Source organism: Mus pahari, assembly GCF_900095145.1.
Source record: "Mus pahari chromosome 2 unlocalized genomic scaffold, PAHARI_EIJ_v1.1 2_unlocalized, whole genome shotgun sequence".
Classification (NCBI taxonomy): domain Eukaryota; kingdom Metazoa; phylum Chordata; class Mammalia; order Rodentia; family Muridae; genus Mus; species Mus pahari.
The window spans coordinates 291,856-315,835 of record NW_018391599.1 but is presented as its reverse complement, the minus strand read 5'-3'; the positions used below and the strand labels follow the sequence as shown (position 1 = coordinate 315,835).

Sequence of the window (23,980 nt, the reverse complement as noted above, 5' to 3'; positions counted from 1 at the left end):
GGAAAGAACCCAGATGTCCCTCAATAGAGGAATGGATACAGAAACTGTGGTACATTTACACAATGGAGTACTACTCAGCTATTAAAAACAACAAATTTATGAAATTCTTGGGCAAATGGATGTATTTGGAGGATATCATCCTTAGTGAGATAACCCAATCACAAAAGAAGGCACTAGATATGTACTCACTGATAAGTGGATAGTAGTCCAGAAAACTAGAATACTCAAGATACAATTTGCAAAACACACAAAATCAAGAAGGAAGACAATCTTCTGGATACTTCATTCCTCCCTAAAATAGGGAACAAAATACCCAAGAAAGGAGTTACAGAGACAAAGTTTGGAGCTAAGATCAAAGGATGGACTATCCAGAGACTACCCCACCCCGGGATCCATCCCATCATCAGCCACCAAACCCAGACACTTTTGCACATGCCAGAAAGATTTTACTGAAGGGACCCTGATATAGTGGCCTCTTGTGAGTCTATGCCAGTGCCTGGCAAACACAGAAGTGGATGCTCACGCTCACAGTCAGCTATTGGATGGAACATAGGGCCCCCCATGGAGGAGCTAGAGAAAGCACCCAAGGAGATGAAGGGGGCTGCAACCCTATTGGTGGAACAACAATATGAACTAACCAGTAGACCCAGAGCTCATGTCTAGCTGCATATGTAGCAGAAGATGGTCTAGCCAGCCATCATTGGGAAGAGAATCTCCTTGGTCTTTCAAACTTTATATGCCCCATAGAGGGGAATGCCAGGGCCAAGAAGTGGGAGTATTTGGTAGGGGAGCAGGGGCGGGGGGTGGGTACAGGGCACTTTCAGGATAGCATTTGGAATGTAAATGAAGAAAATATCTAATTTAAAAAATAAGATAAAAAATAAAAAGAGGCAGGCACACAAAAAAAATTAGGTATCTTTGCTGTGGTCATTGACACCAATATTGAGCATGTAGCTTGTTGTGTCCAAGAATGCAGAAAAAAGGGCAAAGTGTTAAACTGAACAATGAAATCCAGAGACCTGTCATTCCCACAGAGTGCACAGTAGGCTTGCTGCAGACATATTCCTTGGTATCATTCTGTGTTCTCTTCTTTCTCCTTCATAAAGTGAACAACATGTGATCTGTAGATAACAGTACAGTGCTGGTGACCCATCAGTAGCTCTGTCTTACATAGAACAACTCCCTGTCTTCCTGTATGAATAATGTACACTGATGAGAGGAAATTCATACGTGTCTACAAAATTCATCACTGCTAACCAACTGTTCTAACTCTTTTTTACCAGAAGGAGGACACAGTGCCATACAGAAGATATTACTCTTTAAAGTCTGTTGCATATTCAAGGACTGTTTATGATGGATATAATCATTTACCTCATGGTGGAAGCTGTTTTATCAGTAGATGACAGATACACATCAAAACTAAAAGTTTTCATTTTTTTCTTAAACATTTTTCTTCTTAGGTGTTCCTGATGTCATTAACGTGTGCATATCTAGCCAAAGCACTATCAGGAATTTATATGAATTCCATGCTCACACAAATAGAGAGACAATTCGGTATCCCTACGTCTGTAGTTGGATTTATCAATGGGAGCTTTGAGATAGGTGAGTTATTTTTATGTTTACTTATTTTTATATATTGATATTTCCTCCTTATTTCTTGCAGTAGCCTATTTAATCTGACTGAGTTACCTACTTCCTGATGTTGTCTGAAAAGCCTGGTTTGATGTGAACAAACCATTTATTTAAATATCCTCATGACAGTCCCCAAATATTGCCATATAGAATGAGACAGTCCCTTTTCTATGAGAAACTGTAGAAGATTTAGAGTATTAACTTTTAATTCTACCACTTGATAACCCAAAGACAAGGGAAAGGTTTTTCCTTGGCATTTTAGAAGGTTGATATAGGAGAAACTTGCATCCCAAAGGAGGCTATTTCTCTTTCCATACTGTGTTTGTAAAGTTTATTGCTCTTCTCCCCTATTCACTAGGGACGACTAGGAAGTTTTCCTGTGTTTGAGCTCTGCCACACACAACTCCATAGAAGAGTAGACTAGCTTTAACTCCTAATTTTTGGTGATGAACTGGTATATAAGAGTACCAAGGCTGAAAGACAAAAAGATTCCCTTTATAAACAAAGTGAACTGGAAGCATTGGTGCCTCTCTTCTCCAGTTTAATCTCAGTTTTTACTTCCTTCAAGGTGAAATTGTCTTTAATGCATATGATGAAAACATCAAAGCAAACTGGGATTGAGCAGAAACTCACCAATACTGAAGATGCACTATCTGACTCCCAGGGCCAAGCTCCTTAGGGCTCACTATTCCATGCATGTCCTACACCTGTGGTGGTTTCAGGATTACAGAGAATGCTAGTGTTCTATGTGTTAGATGCAGCAAGTGCAGTCCACCAATTACCCAAGATTCTACATGACACATTTTTGCTATGGAAGAAAGCCTACTGATGGAGTAAAGGTTTCCCATGCAAAAAAAAAAAAAAATGGACAAGTTCATGTGAGGAAGAGATTTGTGCAGAGGGCAAAGCATTGAACTGTTTGTGAGGAGATAGGGTCGGCCCAATTTTATGGAAAGTTGGAAGATGTTAGAGCATGAGCCTGCAAATGTGCAGGAATGAGAAATAAGTAGAGACTGTGGCTTACTATGGAGCATGTCTTTTATTTCCCTGGTAGCAGAGCACCAGGAAAGAGTGAAAAGTAAATATTGATTTTTCTATGCTCATATTAAAAACCCAGTGATATCTGATTTCATTATAATATTTTTCTTGCAAAAATTAAATTATATAAGCAAAGAGTAAACCAGTTACACTGGAGTAAAATTATCAGAATATCTTGACTGCCTGCCAGGCAGAAATATCTGTGCTTTTTAACAGCAAGGTAAATATTTTTTAAATATATATTTTTTAGTCTTTTTTTTTTTTTACTTATTTTATTAGACATGTTCTTCATTCACATTTCAAATGCTATCCCGAATGTCCCCTATACCTTTCCCCCACCCTGCTCCCCTGCCCACCCACTCCCACTTCTTGGCCCTGGCATTCCCCTGTATGGGGCATATAAAGTTTGCAAGACCAAGGGGCATCTCTTCCCAACGATGGCTGACTAGACCATCTTCTGCTACATATACAGCTAGAAACATGAGCTCTGGGGGTACTGATAAGTTCATATTGTTGTTTCACCTATAGGGTTGCAGCCCCCTTCAGTTCCTTGAGTAATTTCTCGAGTTCCTCCATTGGGGTCTCTGTGTTCTATCCTATAGATGACTGTGGGCATCCACTTCTTTATTTGCCAGGCATTGGCATAGCCTCACAGAGATAGCTATATCAGTGTCCTTTCAGCAAGATCTTGCTGGCATATGCAATAGTGTCTGCGTTTGGTGGCTGATTATGGGATGGAGCCCCGGGTGGGGCAGTCTCTGGATGGTCCATCCTTTCGTCTTAGCTCCAAACTTTGTCTCTGCCACTTTTTCATGGGTATTTTATTCCCTTTTTTAGGGAGGAATGAAGCATTCACTTGTTGGTCTTCCTTATTCTTGGTTCTCTTGTGTTTTGGAGATTGTATCTTTGATATTCTAGATTTCTGGGCTGATATTAACTTAACAGTGAGTGCATATCAAGTGAATTCTTTTTTGATTGGGTTACCTCACTCAGGATGATATCCTCCAGATACATCCATTTGCCTAAGAATTTCATAAATTCATTGTTTTTAATACTTGAGTAGTACTCCCTTGTGTAAATGTACCACATTTTCTGTATCCATTTCTCTATTGAGGGACATCTGGTTTCTTTCCAGCTTCTGGCTATTATGAATAGGGCAGCTATGAACACAGTGGAATATGTGTCCTTATTACCAGTTGGAACATCTTCTGGGTATATACCTAGAAGAGGTATTGCTGGACCTTCCATTAGTACTATGTCCAGTTTTCTGAGGAACTGCCAGACTGATTTCCAGAGTGGTTGTACAAGCTTACAATCCGACCAGCAATGGAGGCGTATTCCTCTTTCTCCACATCCTCACCAGCATCTGCTATCCCATGAATTTTTTATCTTAGCCATTCTGACTGGTGTGAGGTGAAATCTCAGTGTTGTTTTGATAGCAAGGTAAATATTAACTAGATCTTATTTTCAAGTAATTATTGACTCCATGACATTTTGCAGTATTTACAACAACCACACTATCATAAGCCACTATTTATACTTCTATTGGTAGAGGAATCATTGCTGTTCATGTCACTACTGTTTCCTAATTTATGAGGAACAGAAAAATCTAATGTCCATTTAATGAAATTATTGAATAATTTCATTATTCTATAGTGAAATAGGAAGTGCTAAGGAGCTTGACCCTGGGAGACAGAACAGTGCATCTTCAGTATTGGTGAGCTTCTGCTTAATTCCATTTTGATTTGATGTTTTCATTAAGTGCATTAAAGACAATGTAACCTTGAAGGAAGTATAAACTGTGATAAATTCAGTTAATGATAATTATTATTCTGTAATTATTTATATTCAATAATAATTATTTTCAATACTTATTATGCCAGTCCACAAAAATGCTCTAATTTCTCTGAACTCTATAGCTTCTAGAGTAAAGGTTAAAAATCCCTGTTTACGACCCTGCCATTATGGGGGACACCATTCCCTGAGCCTGGACTGTATAAAAGGAGAAAGCTAGTTGAGCACTAGCTAGTGAGCAGTATGCACACGTTCGTTTTTCTCTGTTCTTGGCTGTGGATGATGTGACCAGCTCCCTCAGGTTACTTGACACCCCTCTCCAGGACCCCCTACCAAGTAGCAGACAGTATCCTGGATTTGTAAGTGAAAATAAACCCTTTTGTTTTTTGAAAAAAAAAAAATCCCTGTTTACTGCTGAAAATGTTAAGTCTTTCCATCACCATTGGTTGTGGCAGGGGACTTAATGGGAATTCATTAGAAATAGTTGTGAGCAGAAGCGATTCACACTGACCAGTAACAAAAGGATTTGGTGTGCATTTCCCAAACAGTTTTGGGAGCAACCTCTTGTTAGCCTATATAACACTAGCTCTCTCCCCAGCTTGTCCCACTGCTTATTAGAAGGAAACAAGGCAATGTAAAAGGTGAATTCAGCCTAATGTGAGTAGGAAGTGTTTTTCCTTTCAATCAATAAATATTTCAGACATTTGCCTGTGCATTCAGAGGAGCACAGGCATAGATTAGAAACAGCCATAGAGAGTTCAAACAATGAGTATCTTGGGACATTACCTGATGTATGATGATTTCATTGATGGGGTCTTTGGAAACAGGCTGTAGTAAGGAAAATAAAAATATAGACATGGGGAACAAGCCATTCAAAAACAACACCATATCTCTTCTTATATAGCAAGCTAGAGAGAAATAAAATTGGGAGAAAAACAGTCTTCAAATATCTTTCAAACAGTTAAGACCACCTAAAGATTTTCTAAGTCATCAAAAAAGAGTGTTTGATTTTTCTGATCTTTTCTTTATGTATAATATGAACATGGTAAATGTTCTCATCAAACTAAAGGATGTGGTTTGCAGAGAAGTTACTTATGTATTTGGTTCTTTTCAACTTTTTCTGTGTGATTAATACTTAGGTCCATTAAGGAAACTTTTTGCTGCTTGATCCCTCCTTTATTTAGTCTTTTTTTTTTTTGGGGGGGGGTGGTTTTTTGAAACAGGGTTTCTCTGGGTAGCCCTGGCTGTCCTGGAACTCACTCTGTAGACCAGGCTGGCCTTGAACTCAGAAATCCGCCTGCCTCTGCCTNCCGCCTGCCTCTGCCTCCCGAGTGCTGGAATTGAAGGCGTGCGCCACCATGCCTGGCTATATTTAGTCTTTCTTAAAAAAGGAAGTTTTTACTAAGTTTCCCAAAGTGGTTTTGAACTCACTTTGTAGCCCAGGTAAATTTGCACCTTGTAATTGTTCTCTCTTGGCATCCTGTGGCTGTGGATGAAAGTTCTGTGCCACAAGGTTGTACTAGTTCTTTCAACTCTGAAACATGTTTGTCAAAGGCCTCTTTCAGAACAGGGCTCTCCAGTGAATCCCCCCCCCCCCAAAGCTTTCTTCTAAACCACAAAGAAGAATTTTTGGTTTGATTTCTGCAATCTAGACCTAAGACCCATTGGGAGGACTAGGACTCATCCCATCTCTCTGCTTAACAGTAGTAACTGGTCAAAAAAAAAAAAAAAAAAAAAAAAAAAAAAGAATTGAAAATCAAAGCAGACATCCAACTTGGCCATGTTGAGCAATAAAAAAATCTTACAATAATAAGTTTATGAAAATGACCCCATTTGATTCTTTATAGAGTAGGCTTGAGAGGAGAGGTCAGAGGTTACATGAAGGCTGACAACTGATTTGTATCCAATGCCAAAAGCAGGATTATCCTGGATAGAGCCTTTAATATTCTCCAAAACCTAGGGAAGCTTTCCTTCTGGGTCATAATTAGAACAACATGAAAAACCTCATAAGCACCAATCCTTGAATTCTTATGATGGTTGATAAACAACGTACTCTAGAGTCCAAATGTTTTAGAGGCTGTTCACTAAGACTTGCCAACACTTTACTGAAAAAAAAGCATTCTCATTTCCCCAACCAGGAAACCTTCTGTTGATTATATTCGTGAGTTATTTTGGAAAGAAACTGCACAGACCTATCACGATTGGTGTTGGATGTGTGGTTATGGGCCTGGGGTGTTTCTTAATGTCATTACCTCATTTCCTCATGGACAGGTGAGTATTCCAATCCTCAATATTTCTGGTTCAACTTTAACCTATAGGAAAGGAGGCTCGTAATAGTTCCCCAATATACAGAATGCTAGTATGTTAATTAGATGTGGTTTCTGATCTGCCTGTATGATCTGTGAACCTTGTGGTCTCAGGTCCATTTAAGTTCCCATCCAGTCCATTTGTGACATGGGTATTTGAGACATCTCTTTTGTGAAGTTGAGACATGTGAAAAGATTCTCTGAATCTGCTAACTCTTATGCTGAATCATTCATCAAGAATATTTAGATTCTTTGATTACATGGGATCTACAGTATGACATAGTCATGCATCACCAAGGAATAGAAGAATGTCAAGACTGATTTTATTTTCAGGTTTACTAAATTAATTTACAGAGAAAATTGTAAAAGTATAATTATGTTCAGTTATCACTTACCCCTTTCCTACATTTTGGGGACAGTTTTCAGGTTATGCTCATTTGTTTGTTTGTTTGCTTGAATGTCTTGTTAGTTGTAAAATACATACAAGATTTACTATTTACATTAACATACCATAAAGAATGTTCTCTTCTTTATGGAAGTGCCATTTCCTTGGAAATCTCCATCATTCTTTTCCTTATGAATTTGTTTAACTTCCTTCCCTCATCTTCCTCTTTCTCTTGCCTCTCCCTTCTCTTTTTCATTATTTCTTTTTTGTTTCTTTCCTTTCTTTTCTTAAAATGTATTTTGTATATTTCAGGTGTGTGTGTGTGTGTGTGTGTGTGTGTGTGTGTGTGTGTGTGCACCTTGCGTGTCTGGTGCATACAGAGATCAGAAGAGGGTGTCTAATTCCCTGTATTTGGAGTTACAGATGGTTGTTAGTTACCATGTGATTGCTGGAAAATGAACCCAGGTCCACTAATAGAGCAGGAAATACTCTTAACCACAGAGGCAGCTTTCCAGTTCTGCTTTGCTTTGATTTTTGCAGTAAGTGTTGATAAGTAGCCCAGTCTGGTCTGAAATTTAGCTCAGGCTGGCCTCAAACTTTTGATGATTTCTATAATTCATAAAATAACCAACCACCACAACCTAAAGGACTGGTATGACAATCATGTGCTTGCTTGCTTGCTTCTTGCTGAATTGGGGTGAAGAATTCCCTTCTGGGGTCCCAAAGGGAAATAGGAAACTTGGTTTTGTCAAAGAAAAGCTCGCTGACATCATTTGCCATCCAGTCTCTATGTGCTAAGAAAGTTCATGGCTTTCCTAAATTCCTGACTGCAATAGTTTTAAAGGCTGGATGATGAGCTAGCTGTTCCAGAAATGTCCTGGATGCAAATCTTTAGAGGAAACTGCTTTGATGCAGTTGAGGTAGGATAAATGAGGGAGTTGGAATGGAAGGTTCTAGAATATCATCATCCCAGAGTGTGAATCTTGTAAAGCCTATCTTTCTCTTCTTCCACGCTTCGATATACAAATCTTACAGGCAGCGTTTTTGTTTTTTGTTTTTTGTTTTTGTTTTCACAATCCAATGTATTCTAACAGCCATAGCTTTTTGTTCATTAGCATTTCTGAAAAACTTAAAGTTAATAAAGCACTATGCAATCTATTTCTGAGGGGTCTTTGTTGTCCCCAAAAGTCTATTAAGCATTTATTTAAAAGTACTATTAGATCTTTCCACAATTTCTTGTCCTGTATGTTTATGTGGTATGCCTGTAACATATTTTATATTATGATATGTAAAAAACTGCTTCATTTTATTAGGTACACATGCTAGACCATTGTTCATTTTAATTTGTATGGGTATTCCTATAATGGCCATAATTTCTAACAAATGCATAATTACAGAATCAGCTTTTTCTGAAGCTAAGGCAATTACCCGTTGAAATCTTGAATATGCGTCTATAGTGTTGATGCACATGTTTCAGTTTACCAAACCCTATAAAATGGAACACATCCATTTACCAAATTTCATTTCTTTGGGTACCTTTAGGGTTGGTTCCTATAGGCAATGGAGTTTGGTTATATAATGATCAAGTAGGTCATTGCCTCACAATTTCCTTGGCTTGTTGCCAAATGATAGAGAATTCTTCTTTTATCTTCACTGCTAACATGGTGTTTTAATTGGAATTCTGAATCCTCTAATACACTTCTTATCAAGAGCTGATCAGTTTTATTATTACCTTGTGTCAGAGGGCCTGGCAAACCTGTATGGGATCTTATGTATATTATATTCAGTGGATGACTTCTATTATCGATCATTTGTTGTAGCTGAATGAACAGTGAAGTCAATCTAGAATCATCCTAAATAAGTTCAGCAGTCTCTATGTGTAAAACAACCCTCTCTGCATATTGAGAGTCAGTTACTATATTAAGAGACTCTTAAAAATCTGATACCACCATAAATATTGCATATAATTCTGATTTTTTGAACTGATTTATAGGGATTCTCAAATAACTTATTTACATCTTCTACTTTATATTCTACCTTTCCTGATTTATTAACACAGTGTAAAATGTAGAGGCTCTAGAAATTGGAGTTCTTTTATTATACAAGGAAGAAACAAATTAGTTCTTTAATAAACTGAAGTCACTTGCTTTTATGGTATTTGTTGCTAATCTCTCCTAAGAAATTACTGCATGCTCTTTGCCAATGTTTGTCTTGTGTCTATAATGAGGCAATTTTAGCATTAGTAAAAGGTACCACAATTTCAGCTGGATTCATTCCAGCTAATTGTCAAAGACTAATTTTTCATTTTATTATCAATTCAGAAACCTTTTCTATGTAGGTTTTTAAAGTTAATACTCTGTTTATGTGCTAAAAGTATCCATTACAAGATATAATCTTCCCTCTGTATAAGAATTCCTATAGGGGAATGAGTAGAAGGCAAGATAACTAAGATCTAGGCCATCTTTGGATTAATACAATCTAGATGTGTACCCTGTAATTTCTTTACAACCAAAGCTAACTTTTTCACAGCCTCAGCTGATAATTTCCTCAGGCTATTTAAATCTACCACGTTGTTATATTTGAAATAAATTGATAGCTCTTGAGTAGCCAAGCCAATCGCAGGCCTCAGCTAGTTAATCCTTTCTGGTAGCTTTTGATAATCATTCAGAGTCCTTAATTGGTTTCTCGTGATTTGCACATTTTGTGGCCTAAACTATTATAGACTTATTCTATAAGACTTATTCATGGAATCCTCTCTTTGTATTTTTTCCTGGGTGATTTGCAATCTTCAGGAAGGGAAGAATTTTTTTTTTAACTTCATCAAACATTCTTTCCAAAATACTTATATCTCAATCAGCCAATAGGACATCATCCATATACTGATAAATAATAGCTTGAGGAAATTGTTTATGAATCATCTTTAATCTTTACTGGCTCTAGAAACCCTATTTTCAGGGAAATAGGAATCACTATTCTGCAGATGCCCTTCTTGCACTCCACTACTCACAGTGAATGTTTCCTGTGTCCACACAGATACAAATATGAAACAACGATATCACCTACAAGCAACGTGTCCTCAAGCGGCTCCTTGTGTATGGAAAACAGAACCCTGCCCTTAAAGCCAACGCAAGACCCAGCAGGTTGACTCCTGCTTCTCATTGCTTTCTGCTAAGACACTTGGCCGTAGAATGCTTTTTTAAGAAGGGATTTAATATGACACATAAGACAAAGGAAAATTTATTTCCATTTTCAGGGACAGGAGATATCTAATAACCTAAAATACTCTCCCTCTTGAGTTTAAAAATACTTATTAAGCTGTTTTTTGTTTCTAAAAGTGTGTATTTAAACAAAAAACTGCCATTGTTTTCTACTCCAACACTATTAGTCTCATAAGAGAAAATGAATTAGAAAGATGAATTTAGACAAACAGTGTGATTTATGTGTATGGTCTAGTTTACTCTCTGTTGCTATAATAAAACACTGACCTGAGAAACATTTACAGAAAACTTTGAATTAACTGTAAGTAACACTTAACCATGAAACTACTTATGTGATTTTCTCTTGTTTTAATGCAGAGTGTGTGAAAGAAATAAAATCATTAATGTGGATATATGTACTAGTAGGAAATACTATGCGTGGAATTGGTGAAACTCCCATATTGCCCTTGGGTATTTCTTACATTGAAGACTTTGCCAAATCAGAAAACTCCCCTTTATATATTGGTAAGTTTGACAACCAGCCTTAGGAAGGTAGAACATGATTATTGATTTCAATGCTTTGTGGTTTTCAGCACAGTGAGCAATGTGCTACAAAATCATTAGTCAGAAGATGGTTCAAATGGGGGGAACCACTAGCTCCAGCTTTACCAGTTTATCAAACAGCTTCTCATTGCTGGGGAGCCCTCAGATCTGCCAGTGAACAGTCCTCTGATGCTGCCACAGTATCTATAAAACATTAATAGAATTGCCAACAATTCTTGGAAAATGTTTCTTAGATTCAATTGTTTTGTTTTGTTTCTTGATTTTTGTAGCTTTTAGGTTATAATCCTGTGTTTCCAATTCCATTGTTGGCCAAATGTCTGGATGCCTACTTTTGGTGCATTGCTTGATGTTATCTTTTTAAAAATGTATGCTTTCCCAGGCAAGAGTAAATTTAATTTCCATTTTCTTACGTTGTCTACCAAATGATCTGAATTTAACATGAATAATTTGATTATATTCTTGACTAAATTTATCTGTAATTGATTTATACACCCATAACTTTGTATATAGCAGTGGTTCTCAACCTATCATTGTCAACCACTTTGGAGATGGAATGACCCTTTCAAAGGGGTCACCTAACACATGATAAAACACAGATATTTACATTGTGATTCATAATAGTAGCAAAATCACCACTATTAAGTAGCAAGAAAATTAATTTATTGAGAACTTTATTGAAGGATTACAGCATTAGGAAGGTTGAGATCCACTGCTATATAGACATAATTTTAAAAATCAATCAAACGAACACTAAGAACCAAATAGGGTAAAAGATGACAGAAAGATGTAGGATTAATGAAGATGAATTAAATTTAAAAATAACTTTTGCTCATTTATGGAGACTTATTAATTTGACAGTAATCTTAAAACACAAGCACACCCTGCAATGATAAATAGATCTAATTATCAAAATTTGAGACAAATTAAATAGATAAATATATAAACTACAATAATAACTATAGCAAGTGAATAAGATACATAATTTGTGAATCTTATATTTAGTACATAAGTAGCTTAGTTTCTTAAATGAATAGCTATATAATTACATATGTGTTTATAATGAAATAAATACAAAACAAACTAAGAATATAATTTGACATATGTCTCTATAGCTGCACAGATATAGAAATCAAATATAAAGAAACTGGTAGTTTAGTATGTAGACAGTAAGTTAAAGCAAAAAGAAATGAAATGTTCTTGAGAATGTATAAATATATTCATAAGAATCCACACTCATGACTCTTCTGCTTAGCAGGTAGACTGAGAAGAGGAAAAGTTAACAGGGACTATCTGTGGGAGCAAAGCTAGAAATAAATGTACAGTTTGGAGAAGGTATTAGGAGGAAGCAAATAGATGAGGAGTTGGCCAATAATGTCAAGTAAGATAAGAGAATAAAGAACAATGGTGGAGAATGTGATCCATGGGAGAGGTTGCTTGTGGTACTAATAGAGCACCTTAGAACCACAAACCATCTGTGCAGACAGTGCAGGGCAGGAATGAACTCAGTAGAGGCTGGAGATTCTGTAGGAATCTTTGCATAGAGGACATCACACAGAAGGAAGTGTTTGAGAGAACAAGGAAGATAGAAGGGTTGGGTACTGAGAAGTCAGGCACACAGAGGTAGACTAACCCAAAGAACCACAGAGAAAGAGGAAAAGACAGGATGTAAAGTAAAGAGAAGGAAGGAAGGAAGGAAGGAAGGAAGGAAGGAAGGAAGGAAGGAAGGAAGGAAGGAAGGAAGTTGACTTTGCTCAGGTCTGAGTTTTCTGTGGGTAGGCATGGCTCAGGAGAGGTTCTGAACTGCAGATACAGTGGGAGGTGGTTTCAAAGAAGCCAGGTGTGGTTGGAAAGGAGCAAGAAAGTGAAAACAACTATGAGCTAAGAAAGGTGGCCAGGCTAACATCAAAGAGAAGTGTTGTTATGAGGATACATTCTTTCTGTGGAAGGAAGTTTCCAGAGTGGAGCTTTGATGAAGCTGTACTATAAGAAATTCATTACAACACACACTCATTTAGAAACGATGCCAATTTAATTTCTGTTCCTGTGCAAAAATTCAACTTTGAAGGGAAAGAGGTTCATTTGGAGAAAGGAGTTCATCTGGCTTACAATTCCAGCTCAACTAAGCCACAACAGCAGGAGTCAAATCAAGTGGTCACATCTTTAAAAGCAGAGTGAATGTATGCATGCTCTGTCTTTGTTTACATGGTTGTGCTCAGCTGTTTCTCCACTCTTACCCAGTTGAGAACTCTCTGCCCACAGTGGGTTTGGCCTTTGCACATCATTTAACTTAATTAAGACAGTTTCCTACTGACATGCCCAAAGGTAAACCCAATGTAGACAGAACACCATTAAGACTTTTCTCTCAGGTAATTCTATGTTATACCAAGTTAACAATGAAAGATAGTTATTATTGAGGCCCTTTTAAAACATGGCTATGGAAACATCAGAGGACCTTGTTCACATCAGGGTTTTGAGGGGACTTATAGTGACACCCTTGCCTTCATGTTAACATAAAGGAGAATTTGGAAGATTGCTTTAAGTAATGAAGCTTCTGGGTCAGTCAACTTCTTTTCACTTCAATATATAACTGAGATAATTGTTAATATATAACTGAGATAATTGTTAAAAAGAAATAATTCACTTGGCTCACATCTTTGGATGTTTTGGTCTATATTGCTAGACTGTGTGGTTTGGTCATGAAGAAAATAATTATGGGAGAAGGATGAGTGTGGCAAAATCATTCATCTTATGATGGACAAATACAACACAATATGAAAGAGACTATGGTTGTACTCCGATGACCTGAAGACTTACCACCATGCCCTGCATGGGAAGGGTTCCATCAGAATCCACTGGTGCCCGGCTGGGAAACAATTCTGTAACACATGATCTTCTGAGAATGTTCAATATTGAAACAATGAACAATCCTTTCTCAATATTTATAAACATCAACACAGGTACATATAACATACTTATGATACATGTTGATATGTATGCTATATGTACATATTTATATACATGTAACATAGATACCAAGCATAGTTTCTTTATATGTTGAATATATAAAGAGTATCTCCAGTTATAAAGCATTTAGCTTGGTGGTAGAGCTTTTGCCTACTCTATTGCATTTTATCCACAGCTCTGCAAAGGACAGAAAAGAAATTAAGATTATCAACAATTCAAACTCATGACTTTTTTTGTGCAAGAAAATTCATGTGTGGTTATGTATATCCCTATCTTTTTTTACTTCCAGGGATTTTAGAAATGGGGAAGATTGTTGGCCCAATTATTGGACTTTTGTTGGCATCTTTCTGTGCACGTATTTATGTAGACATTGGGTCTGTGAATACAGGTAACACAATGAATTTTATTTATAAAGTCCAGTATAAGTTAAGTCTGATTATTCCTCCCAGCCCCATGCTTCCAGAAATAAGAGTAAGATTCAAAATGTATTTACAGATACCATGGCCATATAGCTAGGCTCTTCTCTGATTAGCTCATGGTTTAAATTAATCCATTAATTCTAATCTACACTCTGTCATATGTCTGTTTTCCTATACTCAGGCACCATGATTCTATTTTGTCACATATTCCAGGGTAAATTTCCTGTGCCTGGCACTATCCAAGAATCCATTCTTCCTTCCAGATATCCTATCCCCTATTTCTATGATATAGGCTATCTATATCTATAATATAGGCCATTAGATTTATTGTTGACAGGTGCCACATCCATACATACTCAAGATGTTTTCTATACAATTCCATGTTTGAGTCTAATAAAAGAATCTTATTCTTTTAAATAAAAACTGTATACAAATACAATAATTATGAAACAAAAACTATAAGGGAATATATATGTTTAAAATGATCAGCCTCTAGAATTTGTCAACTTTTGATACTATTTTACTATCTACCCTATCTTGTTGTATTTAAGGTTGTATACTTCATTCAATTTCAATCCTAACTTATATTATGAACCTAAAAATATCTTCTTAAATCCTAAACAACTTAAGCTTAGTTGTGAGGTTATAACTATCTAGTCTTCAATCACATCACAGAAATGAGAAGAAATAAACATTACCTGACTGAGTAGGAAATGTAGACAAGTAGCATATAATATTATCTAAAAGTGAGACATAGTTGGCTACCTGAACAGATCCCCAGAATTGTCTCTATAACATTGGGACATCCATCTTCAGTCTTCTGGCCAAGTATATCTGACAGACATATTTGTGAAGCAAGAGCTATGAAGGACTTGCTTACCCTGTATTTGCAGAGTTGGCAGTTGACTTCCCTGCACCCATTTGTTTTTTAAAAAGATTTATTTATTTTTATTTATATGAGTTCTCTGCAGCTGTCTTCAGACACACACCAGAACAGTGCATCAGATCCCATTCTGGATGGTCATGAAACACCATGTGGTTGCTTAGAATTGAACTTAGGACCTCTGGAAGAGCAGTCAGTTCTCTTAACTACTGATCCATCTCTCCTTTCTTCCTTCCTTCCTTCCTTCCTTCCTTCCTTCCTTCCTTCCTTCCTTCCTTCCTTCCTTCCTTCTTTCCTTCCTTCCTTCCTTCCTTTCTTTCATCCTTTCTTTTGTTATTCACTTTACTTCCTGATTACATCCTCCAACAACTCCTCCCTTTTCTCCTTCTCTCTTCCTGTGATTGGGTGTGGTCCTACTGACTATTCCCCCCCCCCCAAACCCTAGCACATCAAGTCTCTGCAGGGCTAGGCACATCCTTTCCCACTGAGGCCAGACAAGGCAGTCCATGTAGAAGAACATATCCTATGGAAAAGCAACAGATTTTGGGATAGCCCCATTCTAGTTGTTTGGGATCCACATGAAGACTTGGACCAAATGAGCTAGATGTCTTGAAGTTTTCCTAGAAACAAATCTTTAGAAGAAAGAGCATTGATGTAGTCTGAGGTAGGGTCAGGAAGGATGCTGAACATTAAGCCTCAGTATCTCAACATTCCCAAAGGCAAATTTTGTCAAGGCTATCTCTTTGTTAATTGTTTTTCTGTGAACATAAAGCTTTCAGAGATAACATATATTTTCCTATTAACACAATTATGAAATGTGCAATGCGCACAGATCAGTTAATGAAGATTATTCATTTTCTTTTTTTAGCTAGTGAAACAAATCTGTTTTTCTTAAGTTAGTTTGGATTGCATAACCAAACCACAACATAAACCTTCATCCAAGCCATATGAAAGGATGGCATGATAAATCTTGAAGACTCTTTAGCCAACAAGATATATTGGTTGATATATAGCTAAAGTTCTGACTAGAGACATTTTTAAGTCTCAGTCAGACTCAGGGCTGCTCCACATACAGGGATCAGCAAATCATGTTACCTGTTCTGTTTGATTTTTTTTTTTTTTTTGATTTCTTTCTTCCTGTTTGCAGCCAAGATCTTCAGGGGTCATCCTCTATCAAATCTGATTCTTATTACTTTGGGTGAAATCTAAAACCTTTTCTTCTTTCCTGTTGACACATACACAGTCTCTTCTCCACCATAACATACCCTTTTTTCCAGCAGTTTTAAGTCATTATCAGTATAGACTGATCCAATAGTAATCTCTTTTCTATCCAGGTCTGCTCCATTTTGACTACTCTCAAAGAGAATATATAATATCACCACTAGCATTGACCATGTAACCATGTTCATATTGCCAAATCAAAAGAAGACTTACAGTGTCCAAATATACTCCTCTATAATGAAATATATTTATTATTATTACTGAGACAGGGTTCCTTTGTCAGCCAAGGCTGTTCTGTATTTTCTCTGTAGATAGGTTTGGCCTTGAGCTTAAAAGGAACCTATCTGCCACTGATTTGTCACCCAAGTATTGGGATCAAGGGCATGAGTTTATTTATTTAGCGTCTATGAACTCTTAAAACATTTGTATCAATTTTTATCTCAATCTTCCTGTTTTGGAGATTTATTTATTTTTTTAATTACATCTATTTATTTATTTGTGTGTGTGTGGGGAGGGAGCCTGTAGAAGTCAGAGAGGTATCAGATCCCCTGGAAGTCAAGTTACAGATGGTTGTGAAGAGCAGAAAGAACTCTTTTTTTTTTTTTTAAAGATTTATTTATTATATATTATACTCTGTAGCTGTCTTCAGACATACCAGAAGAGGGTGTCAGATCTTGTTACGGATGGTTGTGAGCCACAATGTGGTTGCTGGGATTTGAACTCAGGACCTTTGGAAGAGCAGTCCATGCTCTTACCCACTGAGCCATCTTACCAGCCCCTGGAGATTTACTTTTTATGTAGATATATCTATTGTTCTTTTTTCTCTTATTTTAACGTTCTTTAGTGTATTCAACTTTATTAAATTCCTTTCCATTTCAGTGCTTAAGCACAAATTTAAACATATTGTAAAACAATATTACATTGTCTCTATGACATGTGCTTATTTGACTTATTTATCTCCTCTAACAAAAGCCATTTTTTATTGTGCATTGCCAAGATGTTAAGTAACAAGTACATTTAATAAGCATAACACTATTACTTTCTATATGTCACTTGTTTACTCATTTTCTTGGATCTTACTGATCCATCATTTTTCTTTAGATGTTTCTCTTGTCCAGAGGTCTTCGTATTCCTTACTTGGATAATTTCTTTTCCTGGAAATATAAAAGCAATAAACCCTGCCCCAACCCTAACTCTTGGTCCTTACATTAACTAATAGGATATACCTTTCTTAGGGCAAAATGCTATTTGGTAACAGAAAAGAATCATTTTCTTTCAAATTGAAATCAAACATACCTCATGTGTGTAAATATACCTATATCCCCTTTCTTTATATAAATTTAAGGTTGATATGTATTTATTTACTAAGGACATTCCTACCTACTATTAAGCAAACAACATGCATAATACCTTTAAGAAAAAAATGTGTCAGTGTGGATTTTAGACTGTCATTTGCAAGCAGCTTTACCTATCAGCAGGGGTCCCCATCCTGCCTTCATTGTTTTCTGTTATCCATTCTGCTCTCAGGGCTCTGACCAGTCCTGGACTGCCCTGTAGGGGTTCCTGTCCACTGACAATCTCAAATCCCTATGTGGCACTTGGAGCCCAGCAACAGCTCATTCTCTCTCTCTCTCTCTCTCTCTCTCTCTCTCTCTCTCTCTCTCTCTCTCTCTCTCTCTCTTTCTCTCTTGTTTTGTTTTTTCAAGACAGGGTTTCTCTGTATAGCCCTGGCCGTCCTGGAACTCAGAAATCCACCTGCCTCTGCATCCCAAGTGCTGGGATTAAAGGCATGTGCCACCACTGCCCGGCAGATCTGCTCCTCTCTTGAGGGGCACTCTGGTTGTTGCTTGTGTACATCTTTAGGCCTTAGTTGTGTGACCCAAACTGAGTAGTTGGGCCCATGGAAGGTTGTGTACATTCCTACTCACTACCTGCTGTTTATAGGCCTCCATTCTCCCTAGCTGTAGCCTTTCTATACACAGGGTCTTTCTTTTAGAAAAATTTTAAAAACACTGCTTAATTTTTTACTCTTTTCTTAAAAGACAGAGCTTTAAAGTTGTTTTGTTTCATGGAAAATTAATTGCTCTATCCAGAAAGTTATCTCAAGTTGGTTTGGTTCTATGCTGTGGTTGGGCAACATTTATAGAAGTTAAGTCTAGTACTGCCTCCCAGCCCTGTGCTCCCAGAAAAGAGACTCAGACTCAAAATATGTTTATAAATACTTCAGACATATAGTTAGACTCTTCTTTGACCATCTCATAACTTAAATTAATCCATTTATTCTAATCTACATTCTGCTACTTGGCTGGATACCGATGTTCAGGTATGTGCATTCATCTTGTCACATTTTCTTGGGCAAATCTCCAGTCCCTGGCATTATCCTAGAATCCTTTCTGACTCCCAGATGTGCCACTTCCTATTTCCTCCCAAAGCCATAGGCCATCATATTTATTATTGGCTGGTGCCATAAGATTTTCTTTTTACAGAGTCCAGTCCCTAAAGTGTGTGAGAATGCTCAGGAGTTGTACCCCACTGCTTTCCTTGTTCATAATTAATATAAACACTGCTTACAGATGGTAGATGTAAGGGGAACAGAGCTAAGGATAAAATGTCAAATTCTGATTCAAAATCCACCATTCTCCTACCACATTTCAGCCATAACTTTGTTTTAAATTTTTTACTTACACAGTTTTCTTCTTTTTCCCAATGAGGCAGTCACAGTAGATAACAAAACAAGTATTTCAGTTATGTTATGACCATCAATTTAGTAAATTTTCACAGGACAGGCAGAAAAGCTCATTTACTAATGGAAAATATATCACCACAAAGTGCTGGATAAAGTTAGTTATTTTTTCTTATTTTTAATATTTTTATTAATTATGTTATTTATTTACTTTACATCCCTATCACAGGTTTCCCTCCCTCCACTCTTCCCAGCTCCTCCCCCTTACCTTCCTCCCTCCATCCACTTACCCCTCTATCCATCCTAAAAATATACATTGGCACAGGTGCAGTATGACTAGGTGCATCTTCTTCTACTGAGCCAGTTAGAGGAAAGGAATCCAAAGCAGGCAATGTAGTCAGAGAGAGCCCTGGCTCCTGGCTTAAGAGGTCACATAAAGATCAACCTGTACAACTGTTAACATATGTCCAGAGGGCATAGATTTGTCTCATGCATGTACACTGGTTGGCAGTTCAGTATCTATGAGTACCTATGGACCCAGGTTAGTTTATTCTGTAGGTTTTGTTGTCATTGTTGTTGTTGTGGTGGTGGTGGTGTCAACAACCCCTCTGGCTCATTCAATCCTTCCTCCCTCTCTTCTACAGAATTCCCCAAGCTCCATTGAATCTTTGGCTGTGGCTCTCTGAATCTGGTTTGATCATTTGCTGCATATGCCATTCTATTACAAATATATTAGGTTCCTGTATGCTACTATTGCAGAATATAATTTATAGTATCATAGGTAGGCTCCCTCTCATGGCGTGGGTCTCAACCTGGGCCAGTCGTTAGTTGGCTTTTCCCTCAAATTCTGCTCCATGTCTTACCAGTGCATATCTTGTAGGCAGAACAAATTGTGGGTTTAAGCATTTGTGAGTGGGTTGATGTCCCAACCCCTCCACTGGAAGTCTTTGCTTGTTAGAGGAGATGACTAATTCAGGCTTCATATCTCCCATTTCTAGGAGTCTTAGCTAAGGTCACCCTCATTGATTCCTGGGAATTTTCATTGTCCTAGGTTTCTAGCTCCTCCCAGAGATGACTCCCAATTTCAGGTGTCTCTACTAGACCTCTCTCCCTTTCTCCCTGTCTCCTCCTCCAACATCATCCCTCCTGTTCCCATCCCCACTTCTTCCCAATATGGTTAATTTTTAATGAATATAAAAAACATAAAAATAATTGTATTTTGTTTTATTATTTTTATGTATATGTTCATGTCTATGTGTACTTGTGGGGGTGTGTGCTGAGGTCAGAGAGGGTGTCAGATCTGAAATCAGAGTTACAGGCAAAAATATAAATAACTCTTGGCCACTGAACTGTATTTCTGGCCCTTTTCTCACCTATTATGGTATTTTAAGACATTACTACATCAGGATAAACCTTTAATATGTCTCAAATCTTGTTTCTGTCTTTTTGAGATAAACCTTTAACTATTACAACATGTACTACTTCAGACGCTTTTCTTCTTAATTTAACTTCACAGAATGGGTCAAAAAATACTTTTTCTAAAGGTGTGAATAACCCCAGTGAGGTTGTGGATGCCTATAATCCCAGCATGTGGGAAATAGATAAAGATGATCACAAATTCAAGACACAAACAAGAATGATAACAAATGTATGAATGATGAACAATGATTTACAAAGATTATGTTTAGATGAATTTATGAATTGTAAAAATTTTCTACAGTTTACTAAGGAAAAAATTATGCCAGCTAATATAATATCTATATTTCTTTACAGATGACCTGACCATAACTCCCACTGATACACGCTGGGTTGGTGCTTGGTGGATTGGCTTGTTGGTCTGTGCAGGAGTGAATATCCTGACCAGCATCCCCTTTTTCTTCTTTCCAAAGACACTCCCAAAGGAAGGATTGCAGGATAATGTGGATGTGACTAAATATGAGAAAGTTGAAAAATATAGAGGAAGAGCCAAAAAGGAAAACCTTGGAATCACTAAAGGCAAACATGGAAACTTTAAACTCTCTTTGGTTTAGATGGGTCTGTGGTCAGTGGGCACCTGTCACTTGTGCTGAGTTAAGACAGCTTGTCACCAAATGTCACTACTCAGATATGTTAAATGCCTTCCACAGTCACCACCTGAAAATAACTGACATGATAGGGAACCTGGCTTATTTTAGATGAGATTAATGAAGAGTTAAGTCAATCTGAACACTCAATGAGCAAATATATTTTCCCATCTGTTTTGGCAGTCCTGTTTTACAGACAATGTTAGTCCAAGTTTTTTAAAAAAAATAACCAGAAATCAAAGATAAAGACAAAGATAAAAAACTATTTGATAAGAAAAATTTTTAGCTGTGAGCAACCTTGAAATCAAAGCCAATAGATGACACAGTCCTCTATATTTGAAGGTGCATGGTAGTTTGGAGGAGAATTGTATCCTTAGAAAAAAGTGTCCTAAAATGAGCAGGAGTGCTGCTAACTGACAATATGGAGTAGAGATGCTTCTGTGAGAAGCTACAGTGGGACAATGGAATGTTGTTCAACAGTGCCCATTCTTAAAATGTGGCACTATTTTCATAGTTGTGTAGTATTCTCCAGAAGTCATAGTACATAAGGTGTATGGCTTAGGCTGTAGAATTCTGAAAGTGTATAGTTAGAAGATGCTATGCCAGTGCTTTCCCTGTCAAATGAAGGTAATAGTGAGTTATATCCTGGCTTTCTGTGTTGTTCTGGCACAGAATGCGGTGGTGGCTGAGCATTTTATTGATGATATTGCTATTTCCCCCACCATTCACACCTGCCAACACCAATGGGTGCTGAATGGTCACATGTTTGCCTTACACATTAAAGATCCTGGTTGAGGAGCCAGTCACTCTGGGGGACAGTGCAGAGGCTTGAGCCAGGTTAAAGATTCTCCAGAAAGGGCAAACGTTGACATGTGTGGAACCTTGAGGTCTACCAGATCAACCTGAACCTCAAAACTAGGAAAGAATGTAGCAGAGAATAAGACACAGAGAAAATAACTGTGAACCATGGAGAGTCGTTTAGGAGGACAGGGATGGCAACAAACCTGGGTGAGTTCTAAAGCTCTCAGGAATACTGTCAGCACCCATCTCACTCATAAAGATAAATTTTGCCATCAGAGTCCATTTCTTCTCATTAAACTGCTCTGTCTCTGCTTCTAAATGTTTTATTCTTGGTACATTTATCTGAATGAAACTTGGGGCAACTTATGAAGAATAGTATAAAATTAGAAAATCAAGACAGAAGACATGAAATGGAAAGAGAATGTTAACTGTGGATTTCAGCCAAATCATCTTCAGTGAGATCCAATCCATTTCCTAGAGACAGGCTACAAAACTGACTTTCAGCTTCTTAAAGAAGGCAGACTTGGGAGGTTCCTGATGTACAGCGACTGGTCGGCATTCCTTACAGTGAGACCTTTTGAGTTGAGATGCTTACGATTATCACTAGGGGCTTCTAATGTGTGTCCTGTGAAGAGCTGGTGAGATGCTGGGGTTGTCTGGGCTGCAACATGTTTCCGGGAGCATTCATAAGCTCTTAGCTTATCCATTCTTACATTACGGGGTAATACCACCCGAGTCAGAAATGAAACTTCATCAAAGCTAGTTCCTCGTTGATTCTGGAAAATGGTCTAGTCACTGTCTAGTGAATGCATGATAGAAGGAAATGAGAGAAAAACAAATGAAAGTGTGGACAGAGACACAATCCCATCTTTTTATAGTTTTGTTTGTGCTTTGATTCATACATAGCCTGTTGTGTCACTAATATCAATGTGACTTAAACAATGATATAGAACTTTAGTCCCAAGGAGTAAAGATTTATCAAATGCATTTGTGTTTCAGCAAAGACTAATATCAATGTGACTTAAACAATGATATAGAACTTTAGTCCCAAGGAGTAAAGATTTATCAAATGCATTTGTGTTTCAGCAAAGAATCTGTGATATTTGAGGAGAATGCTGGACACAAAATGCAAGGAAGGCCAAGTTAAGTTGGTGGTCTGTATGGTCTCTTGTTTCAGATTTCTTGCCATTCATGAAGAGCCTCTGCTGCAATCCTATTTATATGCTTTTCAGTGTTATGAGTGTGCTCCAGGTGAATGGATTTATCAGTATATTTACCTTCTTGCCCAAATACCTGGAGCAGCAATATGGAAAATCCACTGCAGAGGTAGTATTCCTCTTAGGTATGTACGTTCATTATTGGTAGCACCTCCCCCTCACACAAGGACATGTTTAACAGTAAGATAATGTGACTAGGAGAATACAAGGAAATGAAATCTCTTAGGATAGTCTTGCAAATTTCTTCCTTGCAATCTCCAAGGAAATCAAGAAATGATAAAATTAGAAAGAAGCCCAAAATTCCCTCTCTTGATTTCTCTCCAAACTAAATGGAAATCATCATAGTTATAGAAATCTTAGAAGAAGCTCATATTAGTCAGTTTTCAAATACTAATCTGTTAATACAGAGTTAACTCACTGGGCTTCTATAACTTACACACACACATTTTACATCTGGGCTTCAGATCTTGCTCTTCACATTTCCCCTTAACTCAGTGGCTCAGACACCTGTTGTTCTGATGAGTCTGTGCAGCCTCACTCTGCTTTTCTTGTTAGTTACAATAAACCTAGAGACCCTACTTTACCCTTGAAAACTGAGAAACACGGGATCACATTATCTATCATTCCTTGAAAATGCAAATCCCAGTCCTTATCTTAAAATGTATAAAATTAAATGCAGTGGTATGGAGCTGTAAAAGATGGTTAAGTTCTTCCAACTCTGGGGCTAGTGTTGTGTGAATCCACCCTACACAGGATTTTCTCTTTTCCTTTTCCTTTTCTTTTTTCTTCCCCTTCCCCTTCCCCTTCCCCTTC

At 37.4% G+C, this 23,980-nt stretch overlaps 1 protein-coding gene across 1 annotated transcript in view; it reads left to right on the top strand.

The window, feature by feature from the left end:
- The window catches only part of LOC110314589 (solute carrier organic anion transporter family member 1A1), a 55,526-nt gene that overhangs the window by 16,914 nt on the left and 14,632 nt on the right, over positions 1 to 23,980 (top strand). The window contains exons 3-9 of the mRNA XM_021188863.2: positions 1,461 to 1,602; positions 6,603 to 6,735; positions 10,189 to 10,295; positions 10,731 to 10,877; positions 14,170 to 14,268; positions 20,860 to 21,081; positions 23,128 to 23,292. Of these exons, the coding sequence (XP_021044522.2) occupies positions 1,461 to 1,602; positions 6,603 to 6,735; positions 10,189 to 10,295; positions 10,731 to 10,877; positions 14,170 to 14,268; positions 20,860 to 21,081; positions 23,128 to 23,292 (1,015 nt within the window). The remainder of the gene's footprint in view (positions 1 to 1,460; positions 1,603 to 6,602; positions 6,736 to 10,188; positions 10,296 to 10,730; positions 10,878 to 14,169; positions 14,269 to 20,859; positions 21,082 to 23,127; positions 23,293 to 23,980) is intronic.